Source organism: Lampetra fluviatilis, chromosome 21, assembly GCF_964198595.1.
Source record: "Lampetra fluviatilis chromosome 21, kcLamFluv1.1, whole genome shotgun sequence".
Lineage (NCBI taxonomy): Eukaryota > Metazoa > Chordata > Hyperoartia > Petromyzontiformes > Petromyzontidae > Lampetra > Lampetra fluviatilis.
The window spans coordinates 13442678-13458663 of NC_136295.1; the positions used below are offsets into that span (position 1 = coordinate 13442678).

General features: G+C 48.3%; 1 protein-coding gene across 2 annotated transcripts; it reads left to right on the forward strand.

Annotated features, from left to right (window-relative positions):
- The first annotated feature begins 583 nt into the window (after positions 1 to 583).
- LOC144938273 (ADP-ribosylation factor-like protein 4D) lies at positions 584 to 14505 on the forward strand. 2 transcript variants are annotated; one of them, XM_078866138.1, is made up of 2 exons: positions 584 to 947; positions 10818 to 14505. In XM_078866138.1, exon 2 carries the CDS (start codon positions 10843 to 10845, stop codon positions 11695 to 11697), a length of 855 nt encoding a protein of 284 aa, XP_078722264.1. In that variant the 5' UTR covers positions 584 to 947; positions 10818 to 10842; the 3' UTR covers positions 11698 to 14505. The 2 variants fall into 2 exon arrangements, with proteins under 2 accessions (XP_078722264.1, XP_078722265.1); XM_078866139.1 differs by lacking the exon at positions 584 to 947 and adding an exon at positions 9194 to 9379.
- The last annotated feature ends 1481 nt before the right edge of the window (positions 14506 to 15986 follow it).

The following is a 15986-nucleotide window of genomic DNA, read 5'->3' on the forward strand; positions in this document are numbered from 1 at the left end:
GTAACCGTTGCCCCACCCCTCGCGTCGGAAGCCGTTAAACGCGGTGACGTCACCGTGATGGCCACGCACCGCGACCTCGGCGCGAGTCTCGAGGCGCGCTCCGCTTTGCTGTTGCGTCACGAACGACGCCGCGGGGGTTGGATGGGGGAGGGAGAAACACGCAACCTCTGTCGGTGGGCGTGCAGCGGTGGGGGGAGGGGGGGAGGTGGTGGGGGGAGGGGGGGTGGTGGGGGGGTGGGGTTTGGAGGTGGTGGGGGGGGAGTGGTGGGGGTTTTGGGGAGGGGGGCGGTGGGGGGAGGGGGGCGGTGGGGGGAGGGGGGGGGGCGGTGGGGGGGGATGGGGGCGGTGGGGGGGGATGGGGGCGGTGGGGGGGGATGGGGGCGGTGGGGGGCGGTGGGGGGGGATGGGGGCGGTGGGGGAGGGGGGCGGTGGGGGGGGGTGGTGGGGGGGGAGGGGGGCGGTGGGGGGTGGGGGGGGATGGGGGCGGTGGGGGGCGGTGGGGGGGGATGGGGGCGGTGGGGGAGGGGGGCGGTGGGGGGGGGTGGTGGGGGGGGAGGGGGGCGGTGGGGGGTGGGGGGGGATGGGGGCGTGTCCGTCTTGATGACGTTGAGTGCAGGCGGAGCTCCACGCGCAGAGCGAGCGGAGCAGGAGGCCGGGGAGGCACGCGGATAGGGGGTCACCGGCCTGGGAGAGGGGGACACCCCGGCGGAGAGGGGGACACCCCGGCGGAGAGGGGGACACCCCGGCGGAGAGGGGGACACCCCGGCGGAGAGGGGGACACCCCGGCGGAGAGGGGGACACCCCGGCGGAGAGGGGGACACCCCGGCGGAGAGGGGGACACCCCGGCGGAGAGGGGGACACCCCGGCGGAGAGGGGGACACCCCGGCGGAGAGGGGGACACTCCAGGCGAAGCCGAAGCTCCCGAGAGGGAGTCGCCTCCTCCTGCCGTGAGTGACCGTGCCGAGAGCGTCTCTGTGTGCGTGTAGATACTACATGTGTGTGTGTAGATACTACATGTGTGCGTGTAGATACTACATGTGTGTGTGTAGATACTACATGTGTGTGTGTAGATACTACATGTGTGTGCGTAGATACTACATGTGTGTGCGTAGATACTACATGTGTGTGCGTAGATACTACATGTGTGCGTGTAGATACTACATGTGTGCGTGTAGATACTACATGTGTGCGTGTAGATACTACATGTGTGTGTGTAGATACTACATGTGTGTGTGTAGATACTACATGTGTGTGTGTAGATACTACATGTGTGCGTGTAGATACTACATGTGTGCGTGTAGATACTACATGTGTGTGTGTAGATACTACATGTGTGTGTGTAGATACTACATGTGTGTGTGTAGATACTACATGTGTGTGTGGATACTACATGTGTGTGTGTAGATACTACATGTGTGTGCGTAGATACTACATGTGTGCGTGTAGATACTACATGTGTGTGCGTAGATACTACATGTGTGCGTGTAGATACTACATGTGTGCGTGTAGATACTACATGTGTGCGTGTAGATACTACATGTGTGCGTGTAGATACTACATGTGTGTGTGTAGATACTACATGTGTGTGTGTAGATACTGCATGTGTGTGTGTAGATACTACATGTGTGTGTGTAGATACTACATGTGTGTGTGTAGATACTGCATGTGTGCGTGTAGATACTACATGTGTGTGCGTAGATACTACATGTGTGTGTGTAGATACTACATGTGTGTGTGTAGATACTGCATGTGTGTGTGTAGATACTACATGTGTGTGTGTAGATACTACATGTGTGTGTGTAGATACTGCATGTGTGTGTGTAGATACTACATGTGTGTGTGTAGATACTACATGTGTGTGTGTAGATACTGCATGTGTGCGTGTAGATACTACATGTGTGTGTGTAGATACTACATGTGTGTGCGTAGATACTACATGTGTGCGTGTAGATACTACATGTGTGTGTGTAGATACTACATGTGTGCGTGTAGATACTACATGTGTGTGTGTAGATACTACATGTGTGTGTGTAGATACTACATGTGTGCGTGTAGATACTACATGTGTGCGTGTAGATACTACATGTGTGCGTGTAGATACTACATGTGTGTGCGTAGATACTACATGTGTGTGTGTAGATACTACATGTGTGTGCGTAGATACTACATGTGTGCGTGTAGATACTACATGTGTGTGTGTAGATACTACATGTGTGTGCGTAGATACTACATGTGTGCGTGTAGATACTACATGTGTGTGCGTAGATACTACATGTGTGCGTGTAGATACTACATGTGTGCGCGTAGATACTACATGTGTGTGCGTAGATACTACATGTGTGTGTGTAGATACTACATGTGTGTGCGTAGATACTACATGTGTGCGTGTAGATACTACATGTGTGCGTGTAGATACTACATGTGTGCGTGTAGATACTACATGTGTGTGTGTAGATACTACATGTGTGCGTGTAGATACTACATGTGTGTGTGTAGATACTACATGTGTGTGCGTAGATACTACATGTGTGTGTGTAGATACTACATGTGTGTGTGTAGATACTACATGTGTGTGTGTGTAGATACTACATGTGTGTGCGTAGATACTACATGTGTGCGTGTAGATACTACATGTGTGTGCGTAGATACTACATGTGTGCGTGTAGATACTACATGTGTGCGTGTAGATACTACATGTGTGTGCGTAGATACTACATGTGTGTGTGTGTAGATACTACATGTGTGTGTGTAGATACTACATGTGTGTGTAGATACTACATGTGTGCGTGTAGATACTACATGTGTGCGTGTAGATACTACATGTGTGTGTGTAGATACTACATGTGTGCGTGTAGATACTACATGTGTGTGTGTAGATACTACATGTGTGCGTGTAGATACTACATGTGTGTGTGTACATACTACATGTGTGCGTGTAGATACTACATGTGTGTGCGTAGGTACTACATGTGTGTGTGTACATACTACATGTGTGTGTGTAGATACTACATGTGTGCGTGTAGATACTACATGTGTGTGTGTACATACTACATGTGTGTGTGTAGATACTACATGTGTGTGCGTAGGTACTACATGTGTGTGCGTGTAGATACTACATGTGTGTGTGTAGATACTACATGTGTGTGTGTAGATACTACATGTGTGTGTGTAGATACTACATGTGTGTGCGTAGATACTACATGTGTGTGTGTAGATACTACATGTGTGTGTGTAGATACTACATGTGTGCGTGTAGATACTACATGTGTGCGTGTAGATACTACATGTGTGTGTGTAGATACTACATGTGTGTGCGTAGATACTACATGTGTGCGTGTAGATACTACATGTGTGTGCGTAGATACTACATGTGTGCGTGTAGATACTACATGTGTGCGTGTAGATACTACATGTGTGTGTGTAGATACTACATGTGTGCGTGTAGATACTACATGTGTGTGTGTAGATACTACATGTGTGTGCGTAGATACTACATGTGTGTGTGTAGATACTACATGTGTGTGTGTAGATACTACATGTGTGTGTGTAGATACTACATGTGTGTGTGTAGATACTGCATGTGTGCGTGTAGATACTACATGTGTGTGTGTAGATACTACATGTGTGTGCGTAGATACTACATGTGTGCGTGTAGATACTACATGTGTGTGTGTAGATACTACATGTGTGCGCGTAGATACTACATGTGTGCGTGTAGATACTACATGTGTGTGTGTAGATACTACATGTGTGCGTGTAGATACTACATGTGTGTGTGTAGATACTACATGTGTGCGTGTAGATACTACATGTGTGTGTGTAGATACTACATGTGTGTGTGTAGATACTACATGTGTGTGCGTAGATACTACATGTGTGCGTGTAGATACTACATGTGTGTGCGTAGATACTACATGTGTGCGTGTAGATACTACATGTGTGCGTGTAGATACTACATGTGTGTGTGTAGATACTACATGTGTGCGTGTAGATACTACATGTGTGTGTGTAGATACTACATGTGTGCGTGTAGATACTACATGTGTGCGTGTAGATACTACATGTGTGTGTGTAGATACTACATGTGTGTGTGTAGATACTACATGTGTGTGTGTAGATACTACATGTGTGTGTGTAGATACTACATGTGTGTGTGTAGATACTACATGTGTGCGTGTAGATACTACATGTGTGTGTGTAGATACTACATGTGTGTGTGTAGATACTACATGTGTGCGTGTAGATACTACATGTGTGCGTGTAGATACTACATGTGTGCGTGTAGATACTACATGTGTGTGTGTAGATACTACATGTGTGTGTGTGGATACTACATGTGTGTGTGTAGATACTACATGTGTGTGTGTGGATACTACATGTGTGTGTGTAGATACTACATGTGTGTGTGTGGATACTACATGTGTGTGTGTAGATACTACATGTGTGCGTGTAGATACTACATGTGTGTGTGTAGATACTACATGTGTGTGTGTAGATACTACATGTGTGCGTGTAGATACTACATGTGTGTGTGTAGATACTACATGTGTGTGTGTAGATACTACATGTGTGTGTGTAGATACTACATGTGTGTGTGTAGATACTACATGTGTGCGTGTAGATACTACATGTGTGCGTGTAGATACTACATGTGTGTGTGTAGATACTACATGTGTGTGCGTAGATACTACATGTGTGTGCGTAGATACTACATGTGTGCGTGTAGATACTACATGTGTGTGCGTAGATACTACATGTGTGCGTGTAGATACTACATGTGTGTGTGTGTGTGTAGATACTACATGTGTGTGTGTAGATACTACATGTGTGCGTGTAGATACTACATGTGTGTGTGTAGATACTACATGTGTGTGTAGATACTACATGTGTGTGCGTAGATACTACATGTGTGCGTGTAGATACTACATGTGTGTGCGTAGATACTACATGTGTGCGTGTAGATACTACATGTGTGCGTGTAGATACTACATGTGTGTGTGTAGATACTACATGTGTGCGTGTAGATACTACATGTGTGTGTGTAGATACTACATGTGTGTGCGTAGATACTACATGTGTGTGTGTAGATACTACATGTGTGTGTGTAGATACTACATGTGTGTGTGTGTAGATACTACATGTGTGCGCGTAGATACTACATGTGTGCGTGTAGATACTACATGTGTGTGCGTAGATACTACATGTGTGCGTGTAGATACTACATGTGTGTGTGTAGATACTACATGTGTGTGTGTGTAGATACTACATGTGTGTGTGTAGATACTACATGTGTGTGTAGATACTACATGTGTGTGTGTAGATACTACATGTGTGTGTGTAGATACTACATGTGTGTGTGTAGATACTACATGTGTGTGCGTAGATACTACATGTGTGTGCGTAGATACTACATGTGTGTGTGTAGATACTACATGTGTGTGTGTAGATACTACATGTGTGTGTGTAGATACTACATGTGTGTGTGTAGATACTACATGTGTGTGTGTAGATACTACATGTGTGTGTGTAGATACTACATGTGTGTGTGTAGATACTACATGTGTGCGTGTAGATACTACATGTGTGTGTGTAGATACTACATGTGTGTGTGTAGATACTACATGTGTGTGTAGATACTACATGTGTGCGTGTAGATACTACATGTGTGTGTGTAGATACTACATGTGTGTGTGTAGATACTACATGTGTGTGTAGATACTACATGTGTGTGTGTAGATACTACATGTGTGTGCGTAGGTACTACATATGTGTGTGTAGATACTACATGTGTGTGTGTAGATACTACATGTGTGCGTGTAGATACTACATGTGTGCGTGTAGATACTACATGTGTGTGTGTAGATACTACATGTGTGCGTGTAGATACTACATGTGTGTGCGTAGGTACTACATATGTGTGTGTAGATACTACATGTGTGTGTGTAGATACTACATGTGTGCGTGTAGATACTACATGTGTGCGTGTAGATACTACATGTGTGTGTGTAGATACTACATGTGTGCGTGTAGATACTACATGTGTGCGTGTAGATACTACGTGTGTGTGTAGATACTACATGTGTGTGTGTAGATACTACATGTGTGTGTAGATACTACATGTGTGTGCGTAGATACTACATGTGTGTGTGTAGATACTACATGTGTGTGTGTAGATACTACATGTGTGTGTGTAGATACTACATGTGTGTGTGTAGATACTACATGTGTGTGTGTAGATACTACATGTGTGCGTGTAGATACTACATGTGTGCGTGTAGATACTACATGTGTGTGTGTAGATACTACATGTGTGTGCGTAGATACTACATGTGTGTGCGTAGATACTACATGTGTGTGTGTAGATACTACATGTGTGTGTGTAGATACTACATGTGTGTGCGTAGATACTACATGTGTGTGCGTAGATACTACATGTGTGTGTGTAGATACTACATGTGTGTGTGTAGATACTACATGTGTGTGTAGATACTACATATGTGTGTGTAGATACTACATGTGTGCGTGTAGATACTACATGTGTGTGTGTAGATACTACATGTGTGTGCGTAGGTACTACATGTGTGTGCGTAGATACTACATGTGTGTGTGTAGATACTACATGTGTGTGCGTAGATACTACATGTGTGTGTGTAGGTACTACATGTGTGTGTGTAGATACTACATGTGTGTGTGTAGATACTACATGTGTGTGCGTAGGTACTACATATGTGTGTGTAGATACTACATGTGTGCGTGTAGATACTACATGTGTGCGTGTAGATACTACATGTGTGTGTGTAGATACTACATGTGTGTGCGTAGGTACTACATGTGTGTGCGTAGATACTACATGTGTGTGCGTAGATACTACATGTGTGTGTGTAGATACTACATGTGTGTGTGTAGATACTACATGTGTGTGTGTGTAGATACTACATGTGTGTGTGTAGATACTACATGTGTGTGTGTGTAGATACTACATGTGTGTGTGTAGATACTACATGTGTGCGTGTAGATACTACATGTGTGTGTGTGTAGATACTACATGTGTGTGTGTAGATACTACATGTGTGTGTGTAGATACTACATGTGTGTGTGTAGATACTACATGTGTGTGTGTGTAGATACTACATGTGTGTGTGTAGATACTACATGTGTGTGTGTAGATACTACATGTGTGCGTGTAGATACTACATGTGTGTGTGTAGATACTACATGTGTGCGTGTAGATACTACATGTGTGTGTGTAGATACTACATGTGTGTGTGTAGATACTACATGTGTGTGTGTAGATACTACATGTGTGCGTGTAGATACTACATGTGTGTGTGTAGATACTACATGTGTGCGTGTAGATACTACATGTGTGTGTGTAGATACTACATGTGTGCGTGTAGATACTACATGTGTGCGTGTAGATACTACATGTGTGTGTGTAGATACTACATGTGTGCGTGTAGATACTACATGTGTGTGTGTAGATACTACATGTGTGCGTGTAGATACTACATGTGTGCGTGTAGATACTACATGTGTGCGTGTAGATACTACATGTGTGCGTGTAGATACTACATGTGTGCGTGTAGATACTACATGTGTGTGTGTAGATACTACATGTGTGTGTGTAGATACTACATGTGTGTGTGTAGATACTACATGTGTGTGTGTAGATACTACATGTGTGCGTGTAGATACTACATGTGTGTGTGTAGATACTACATGTGTGTGTGTAGATACTACATGTGTGTGTGTAGATACTACATGTGTGCGTGTAGATACTACATGTGTGCGTGTAGATACTACATGTGTGTGTGTAGATACTACATGTGTGCGTGTAGATACTACATGTGTGCGTGTAGATACTACATGTGTGCGTGTAGATACTACATGTGTGCGTGTAGATACTACATGTGTGCGTGTAGATACTACATGTGTGCGTGTAGATACTACATGTGTGCGTGTAGATACTACATGTGTGTGTGTAGATACTACATGTGTGTGTGTAGATACTACATGTGTGTGTGTAGATACTACATGTGTGTGCGTAGATACTACATGTGTGCGTGTAGATACTACATGTGTGCGTGTAGATACTACATGTGTGCGTGTAGATACTACATGTGTGCGTGTAGATACTACATGTGTGTGTGTAGATACTACATGTGTGTGTGTAGGTACTACATGTGTGTGTGTAGATACTACATGTGTGTGTGTAGATACTACATGTGTGTGTGTAGATACTACATGTGTGCGTGTAGATACTACATGTGTGTGTGTAGATACTACATGTGTGTGTGTAGATACTACATGTGTGTGTGTAGATACTACATGTGTGCGTGTAGATACTACATGTGTGTGTGTAGATACTACATGTGTGCGTGTAGATACTACATGTGTGTGTGTAGATACTACATGTGTGCGTGTAGATACTACATGTGTGTGTGTAGATACTACATGTGTGTGTGTAGGTGTACATACTACATGTGTGTGTGTAGGTGTACATACTACATGTGTGTACTCGACTTACCTGTGCGAGTATCTAATTGTGTATCTTTTACCTGTACGTACCTGCGTGCGTACCTGTGTATGTGTAATGCACTACCCGTGTGCTCATCTCTCGTGTATTTACTTCACGTACCGGTCTATGTATCCTATGTATAGGCTTCCCGTGTGTGTGTGTGTGTCTCCTGTCTGTGTATTTATCTATGTGTGTGTGTGTACACGTGAATTACCTGTGCGTTGTCTCTGTGTGTGGAATCGGTGCGCTGTTCGGGAATTGCGGCTGGGACGGCCACACATCCAGGTGATCACCCTAATTATCTTTGTTACTTTATATTCATAGGAATGGATGGCACAATAATACAGGATTATTACGGATAGGTGTAATATTTACTCTAGTTGTAGTGCCTTACGCCGAAGATCCAAGGAGCGTTACTCAATAGCGAGCCAGGAAGCTTTGCGTTCAACTTACCTGTTGATCAAATACCGGTGTGTACAGTATTGCTTAGTGGGCATCTATCAGTGGATATCTCTGTGTGTGCTGTGTCTCTGACCTGTGTGTGTGTGTGTGTAAATACCTGAGCATGTGTCTCCGTGTGTAACTTGCCTGCGTGTATTTCCCCTGTGCGTACCTGGGTGCACCACACGGCATACCAGCAGCATGCGAGTATACCTGGGGAGCGGTGTCGCGCTGCCGACCCGGCCACACGAGTTTCATTCCGACTCTCGGCCACCACCACCACCACCACCTTCATCTCAATCAGTCGCGAGCCTCCCCGAGTTTGGCTTGGCCTGACACGAGTCCCCCACGAGGGAGACAAATACGGCCGGGCTCGGTGCTGGCCACCCAACCCCTCGCGTGCTGCGTTCACATTCGTAGGTGCTCCTCGCTATCAGAACTTCCCCAACAGTCTGTCAAGGCTATACCGGGGTGGGGGGGGGGTTGTCTATGGGTGTACAGAAACACCTGTGGGTGTTGATGTCTGTGCGGCTGTACCTGCCTGTACCTGTGTGTGAGCAATGAGACAAAGGTGACTTGGGCGTGGCTCTCCCCACACGCCGCCGCCGCCACTGCCGTCTTGTGCGCCGTCTTGTGTGCCGTATTGGCCTTAATAGGTGCTCGCTAATAGCATCGCCACACAGGGATCTTTATGCATGCGGAACATGTGTGTGTACACGTGTGTCATTGACCTGCCTGAATACCTGCCCGGCAGGTATTAGCGAGCGGACACACCCATTAAGGGAGACGTGTGCGTTTTAATTTCCCGGCCCAACATTTCCTTCTGCCTGTGACCATTCCCTCTCTCAATAATCAATCACAGTCCACACACACACCTCTTCAGGCCATGTGGTTACAACACGTACCCGCTTTGTAGCAAGCACCACATGATGAGCTATAGCTGTTGTCAATCCACTGCTGGATGTGGTTGGCGATGGCTGACAGCGCCATGTAGGTATAAACGCGTCTACGTGCGCTGTAAAGCAACGGTGAGCATGCGTATTTTATAGAGAGAGGCGGTCAGTCACGGGCTGACCGCCTCTTTGGCAGGGAGATGACAGCCCGGACGGCCGGGGGAGTTCCAGACCACGTTGTGATTTTGTCCATTATTATGCTGGAGACAGAATTTCTCTTTGTAACACTGTGCTCTCCTGACCCAGCCTGTGATGAAACGACCATTAGTTTATGTTGGCAGCCAGAGTCATCGGTGGAAAGTGCTCCTTACCATGACGAGGGATGAATTCATCACAAAAGCAATGGTTAAAGAAGGATGTGGTGTGCTGGGTATGGAATTTTTTTACAGATCACCTACCCGGCTGGAATGATTTCCAGCCCATGGTAGATGATGATTCACACCAACTTCTAACCAGGACTTGAACGCACGACCTTAGAGGTGTGTGCAGTGCGCCCCTGACCCACGGCCATCCCACTTGTCACACAGCGTTAATGAATGCCCTCTTAGTTCCGTTTGGCAGACGCGGTTCAAAGTGAACCTCGGTGGCTTCACTGCGGGTGTGTGAAGGCGTGCCTGCGATGCTTAATCATTGCATTTTTGTAGCTCTCTCCGTGAACATTTTAATGATGTTCTGGAAGGGCTGGAGAGCTCAAATTTGGCACATTTATAGTCCAACCTATGCTTATGATTTGCTTTATTCTGAAAATCATATTTTGCTTCTGAGTTTTATCAAATTGGGGAAGACGACAAAAGAAGATCATTAAGCAGATTAAGGCGATGATAACAATGTCTGATGATAATGATGATATCAGCAACGTCTGATGACGATGATGACAATGTTGTACGATTATGATGCTGTTACAGTGACGCCGCACGGCCCGGAGCCGTCATGGGGAACAGTCTGAGCGGCGAGGGCGGCACTGCCTCCTCGGCGCTCCCGTCGCTGGGCCTGGGCGCGCCCCTGCACGTCACCCTCCTGGGGCTCGACTCAGCCGGCAAGACGGCGCTGCTCTACCGCCTCAAGCTGGGCGAGTTCCTCCACACCACGCCCACCGTGAGCTTCAACACCGAGCGCCTGCGCCTGCAGGTCGCGGAGCCGTCGCCATCACCGGCAGCGGCGGCAGCGCCGGCAGAAGCGCCGCCGGACGAGGTCAACGAGACAAACGACTCTTCCGCAGGCAGCTACGAGACTTGCACCTCCGCCGCGGAGGCCGGCGGTGACCCCGGGCTGAATTCGGGGCCCGCGGCCTCCACCGAAGCCAGCTCCTCCTCCTCCGACGACGAGGAGGAGCCCCCCGACGCGGCGTGCCGCGTGGCACAGCACGCTCCGGGCCTCGCCGTCTCCTTCCACTTCTGGGACGTGGGCGGGCAGGAGAAGCTGCGGCCGCTGTGGCGCTCGTACGTGCGCGGCGCCGACGGGCTGGTGTTCGTGGCGGACGCGTCGGACCCCGAGCGGCTGGAGGAGGCGCGGTGCGAGCTGCTACGCGTGTCGCGGCTGCCCGAGTGCCAGGGCGTGCCGGTGCTGGTGGCGGCCTCCAAGAGCGACTTGCCGGGAGCGCTGCCGGCCGACGAGGTGGGGCGGCGCGTGGGCGCCACTCAGCTGTCGCCCCACACGGCGTGGCGCGCGCAGGCGGTGAGCGCGCGCACCGGTGCCGGCGTGGCCGAGGCGCTGCACCAGCTGCACGAAGTGATCGCCGAGGGTCGCCGGCTGGCGAGGATGCACAAGCGCAAGCGGCCGCGGTGATGCGTGGACCCCAGCGCTCACCGCGGCCACCGCTGGGTGCTGCCTCGTGGAACCAGGATTTCATTTCAGCCTGGTCGTTCCTTTTGGCTTGGCGAACCGAAAAATATTTCTACACCCAGCACACCGCATCCAGTAAAACTTTCGCTACGGCTGTGGCTAAAACTCACGCGCCACCTTCTCAAGCCTATTAATGACCCGGAAAACATCTCCACACCCAACGCACCACATCCAGTCTACCTCTCGCTATGGATGTGCCTACAATTCAGTGAGAAAATGAAGCCCCGCGCGTGACTCTAAACGTGGACCCACGACGGATTCACGGTGCGTGGTCTGGGTGCGCGCGAGCATTTAGGGTGCACATGTATGGTGCACTGTACAGCTGTGTGGACATTTTTTTTATTTTGTAAATACAGTGCGTAATTGAACTGTAATTTCATATGCAGGTTTTCTAGTGCGTGCGCACGCAGAGTGTGGCCAGGGTGTAAAGTGACACGGCGTCGTCTATTGCTGTGAAGAACCGGCGTAGGGACTTTATTTGTGCCAGCCCTATGTTTTGCTTCTTGTTGATTGAAGCCGCGGCAATTTGCACACGAAGAATGCCTCGATTCACTTCGAGATGGGTGGTGGTGGTGGTGGTGGCGGTGCACTTGGTCACAGCAAGCAACACCGCGACGTTCCTGGTTGATAATCTCGTGGCGTGGGCGGTTGTGGTCGACTGTTCTGTGCCACCAACAATGTATCTTTCAAATCGGCAGCATTTCTGGCACCATTAATAATAATGCTTGTAACCTTTGACCTGAAAGAGACTTTTCATTATTTCTGAGAAAGTCTCCCTGAGTATCAGGACTGTTGAACGGATCGTCCTGCTTGGAATGCGTGGCTCATCCTTTCGTGAGGAGTGTGGTGGGCCTATGATCCGAGTAAACGTTTCAGGCTCGTGCCGAGTGTCCTCTCTCCTTGCAGCAATAAATGCCCTTCCCACGGTCGCACGCTCTGAGTGCGAGTCCGGTGGCTGTCACGTGCTGTCTGTGGAATCGTGTCGATTATGCGCACTTTACAGAATTTCTTATTTTTGGCGGACGTGCAAATGAGATGATGCAATTGTCCGCAGAAGCTGAAACCATACATTGTACCACACGTGTAATTTCTTTAATCGCAGCATTCGTTTACAATCCGTTGCCACTGTCTTGTGGCATCAAGTTATGGTTTTGTCGACCGTTTGCCTGAATTATCCGGCAAAGAGCAGCCAGACAATGCAGGCAAGCAGCACAACAAGGCTGCTGCCCGCAAAGTCATCAAGTGCACGTCTCGCGCATACAAACGTCACGACACATTCGTGCAGAGGTGCAGGAGCTGCAGGGTCGCACGCCGGGATGCACTCTTCCGCCAAACACAATGCTCCGCCAGCGCTGTTGTGCGTATATATATAGCAACGGGGTCGCTAAAATTACCCGATTGTTGTGAAAAAAGGGGTTCTTCCTATTGTATACAGTTAATACAAACAGGGCGCTTACAAACGGGGGAAATGAGCGGATCCGGCGGGCGATGCATTTGCTGCCGTCGCTGCTGCTGCTGCCGTCGCTGCGCGATGGCCGTCCGAGCCGGTGCCTGTGGACGCTGCTGCAGGTGTTTCCACGCCGTCTGCCGGGCTCGTGAAGGCCGCTCGTGTTTGTTTCGCACCCCGCGGGGAACGCGAGGGGGATACGAACGAAGGGGTTGGGCGCTGGAGGAAATGGGAGACCCCCGTGGAGGTTTTTGCTCATGGGCTCGCGGCAGATGACTGTCAACTGGCGTCCGTTTGGCAAAGGGGAAATTTGTAAGCTAGGAAATGGTCGCGTTCACGACGAATTGCAGCAGTGACATTGGTGGACTGGAGTTGGTGAGATTGGTAAATCTCAAAATGGGAATATTGACACACCAGCTGGCCTGCCGATGACACGCGGGGGCTGTGGTCAGATGTGTAATGCATCTTGGGTCTAATTTTTGTGTTGGTGTAAAGGCAGCCTCAGACATGATTTGTCATCAAATGTAATTGTTGATGTGTTTTGTCGATTTGGCCTCTTTTCTGCCACAAGAACCGATTATAACTACTTTTTCACCATGACATGAACTATCAGTGACATGTTTCACGTCCAAAGCAGTCAAAAGTGAAAAACACGAAGCTGAAAACGCCATGAGAAGTGATTCGTGGTGCATCCGGTACCTGCTGTGGTTTCTCTTCCTGGGAGGACGTTCGGTCGTGCGCGCATAAATCAACAACCGCAACAACTTTGCATTATCGGCGCGTTCTTTATTATTATCGAGAATTGCGCGACACTCAAGCTTTAGGGCCGAGCTGGAAATAACAATGTTTTATTCGCAATCAAAAATGCCTGCAGCGTTCTGCTTTCTGAAAAGCTTCGCGGTAATGGGCCTTTGCTCTTTGTGTCGCTGTACACAGCCGTGCGCGTGGTGATTTTTCGCCTGCAGAAAGAAAGTCACTTTAGCTGAGCCGCGCAGGCCTCCGCCGCTTGGACGCAACTCAAACGTGAAGCGTGGCGAAGAAGGCTCGCGCCGTGCGCCGCGCGATTCCGGGCGTGAAGAGGTGCAGAGCGCGCACGCAGCAGGACGCGCCGCAAATATGCGGCGCTGTCAGTGGGAGCAGACGTGGCAGTCATACAGTGGCAGAACTGGTTCCATGAGAGTCTTGCCTGGTCTGGTATTTTCGGTTTGTTCAAAGAGAATGTTTATTAAACGATGTGGTTATACCTCTCCTTTGTACGGTATGTGAGTAATAAGACGAGTTTGCAAATATTTACCGAGAGGAAAAACAAGTATAAAGTAAAAGAGGCTGCATATTCTTGGTTCTTTCGGTAAAGTCACATAGAAGGGAAATAATAAAATATAACAATATTTTTTTTATTTCCCTTCTACGTGACTTTACCGAAAGAACCAAGAAAATGAATCCCTGCAGTCACGAAAGCTTTAAGTCTAAATGAAAGAGGCTGTCCAATGTTCCGGGCCCACGCCTGGTACGAGTCTCGTAGCGCAACGATCCCCCCGGTTAATGAGAGCCCTCGAGCTCCATCGGCTCCTTTGACAAAATGTAGCAACTCGGTGACTCGGGCAGACCTGGGCCCATGTCTCAGTCTGGGAGTGTTAGCCACTCGGGCAGCAAGCCGTGCCCCGTAGCGCTCTGGCCGTTGTACGTCCCGGGGCGTTGTAGAAGTGACCCCCCACACGAGCGTTGAGGGAATGCCGCGTGGACATCGGCAACTACCACCATCGTTCTAGATTTGAAGCTTTCGTGACTGCAATGATTCATATTCTCAGGTTTTTTCGGTAAAGTCACGTAGGTAAAAACATTAAAATTAATGAAAGTAAAATAAAACAAAATAAAATTCACGACGTTTCGGAGGCAACACAAGTCTCCGTCATCAGGTGGGACCGTCACAGCCGAATTAGCTGCATCAAGTGGTGCAGCTAATTCGGCTGTGACGGTCCCACCTGATGACGGAGACTTGTGTTGCCTCCGAAACGTCGTGAATTTTATTTTGTTTTATTTTACTTTCATTAATTTTAATGTTTTTACCTACGTGACTTTACCGAAAAAACCTGAGAATACCACCATCGTCTTCACCAGCCGCTTCTAGCTGGAAGGCCATCCCAAGACGTCGCTACATTGCTCGTTCCTGCAATGGAGTAGTACATGCAGTGCTACAATGGAGTAGTACATGCAGTGCTACAATGGAGTAGTACATGCAGTGCTACAATGGAGTAGTACATGCAGTGCTACAATATAGTAGTACATGCAGTGCTACAATATAGTAGTCCATGCAGTGCTACAATGGAGTAGTACATGCAGTGCTACAATATAGTAGTACATGCAGTACTACAATGGAGTAGTACATGCAGTGCTACAATGGAGTAGTACATGCAGTACTACAATGGAGTAGTCCCTGCAGTGCTACAATATAGTAGTACATGCAGTACTACAATGGAGTAGTACATGCAGTACTACAATGGAGTAGTACATGCAGTGCTACAATGGAGTAGTACATGCAGTGCTACAATAGAGTAGTACATGCAGTGCTACAATAGAGTAGTCCATGCAGTGCTACAATATAGTAGTACATGCAGTGCTACAATGGAGTAGTACATGCAGTGCTACAATGGAGTAGTCCCTGCAGTGCTACAATATAGTAGTACATGCAGTGCTACAATAGAGTAGTCCATGCAGTGCTACAATATAGTAGTACCTGCAGTGCTACAATAGAGTAGTACATGCAGTGCTACAATAGAGTAGTCCA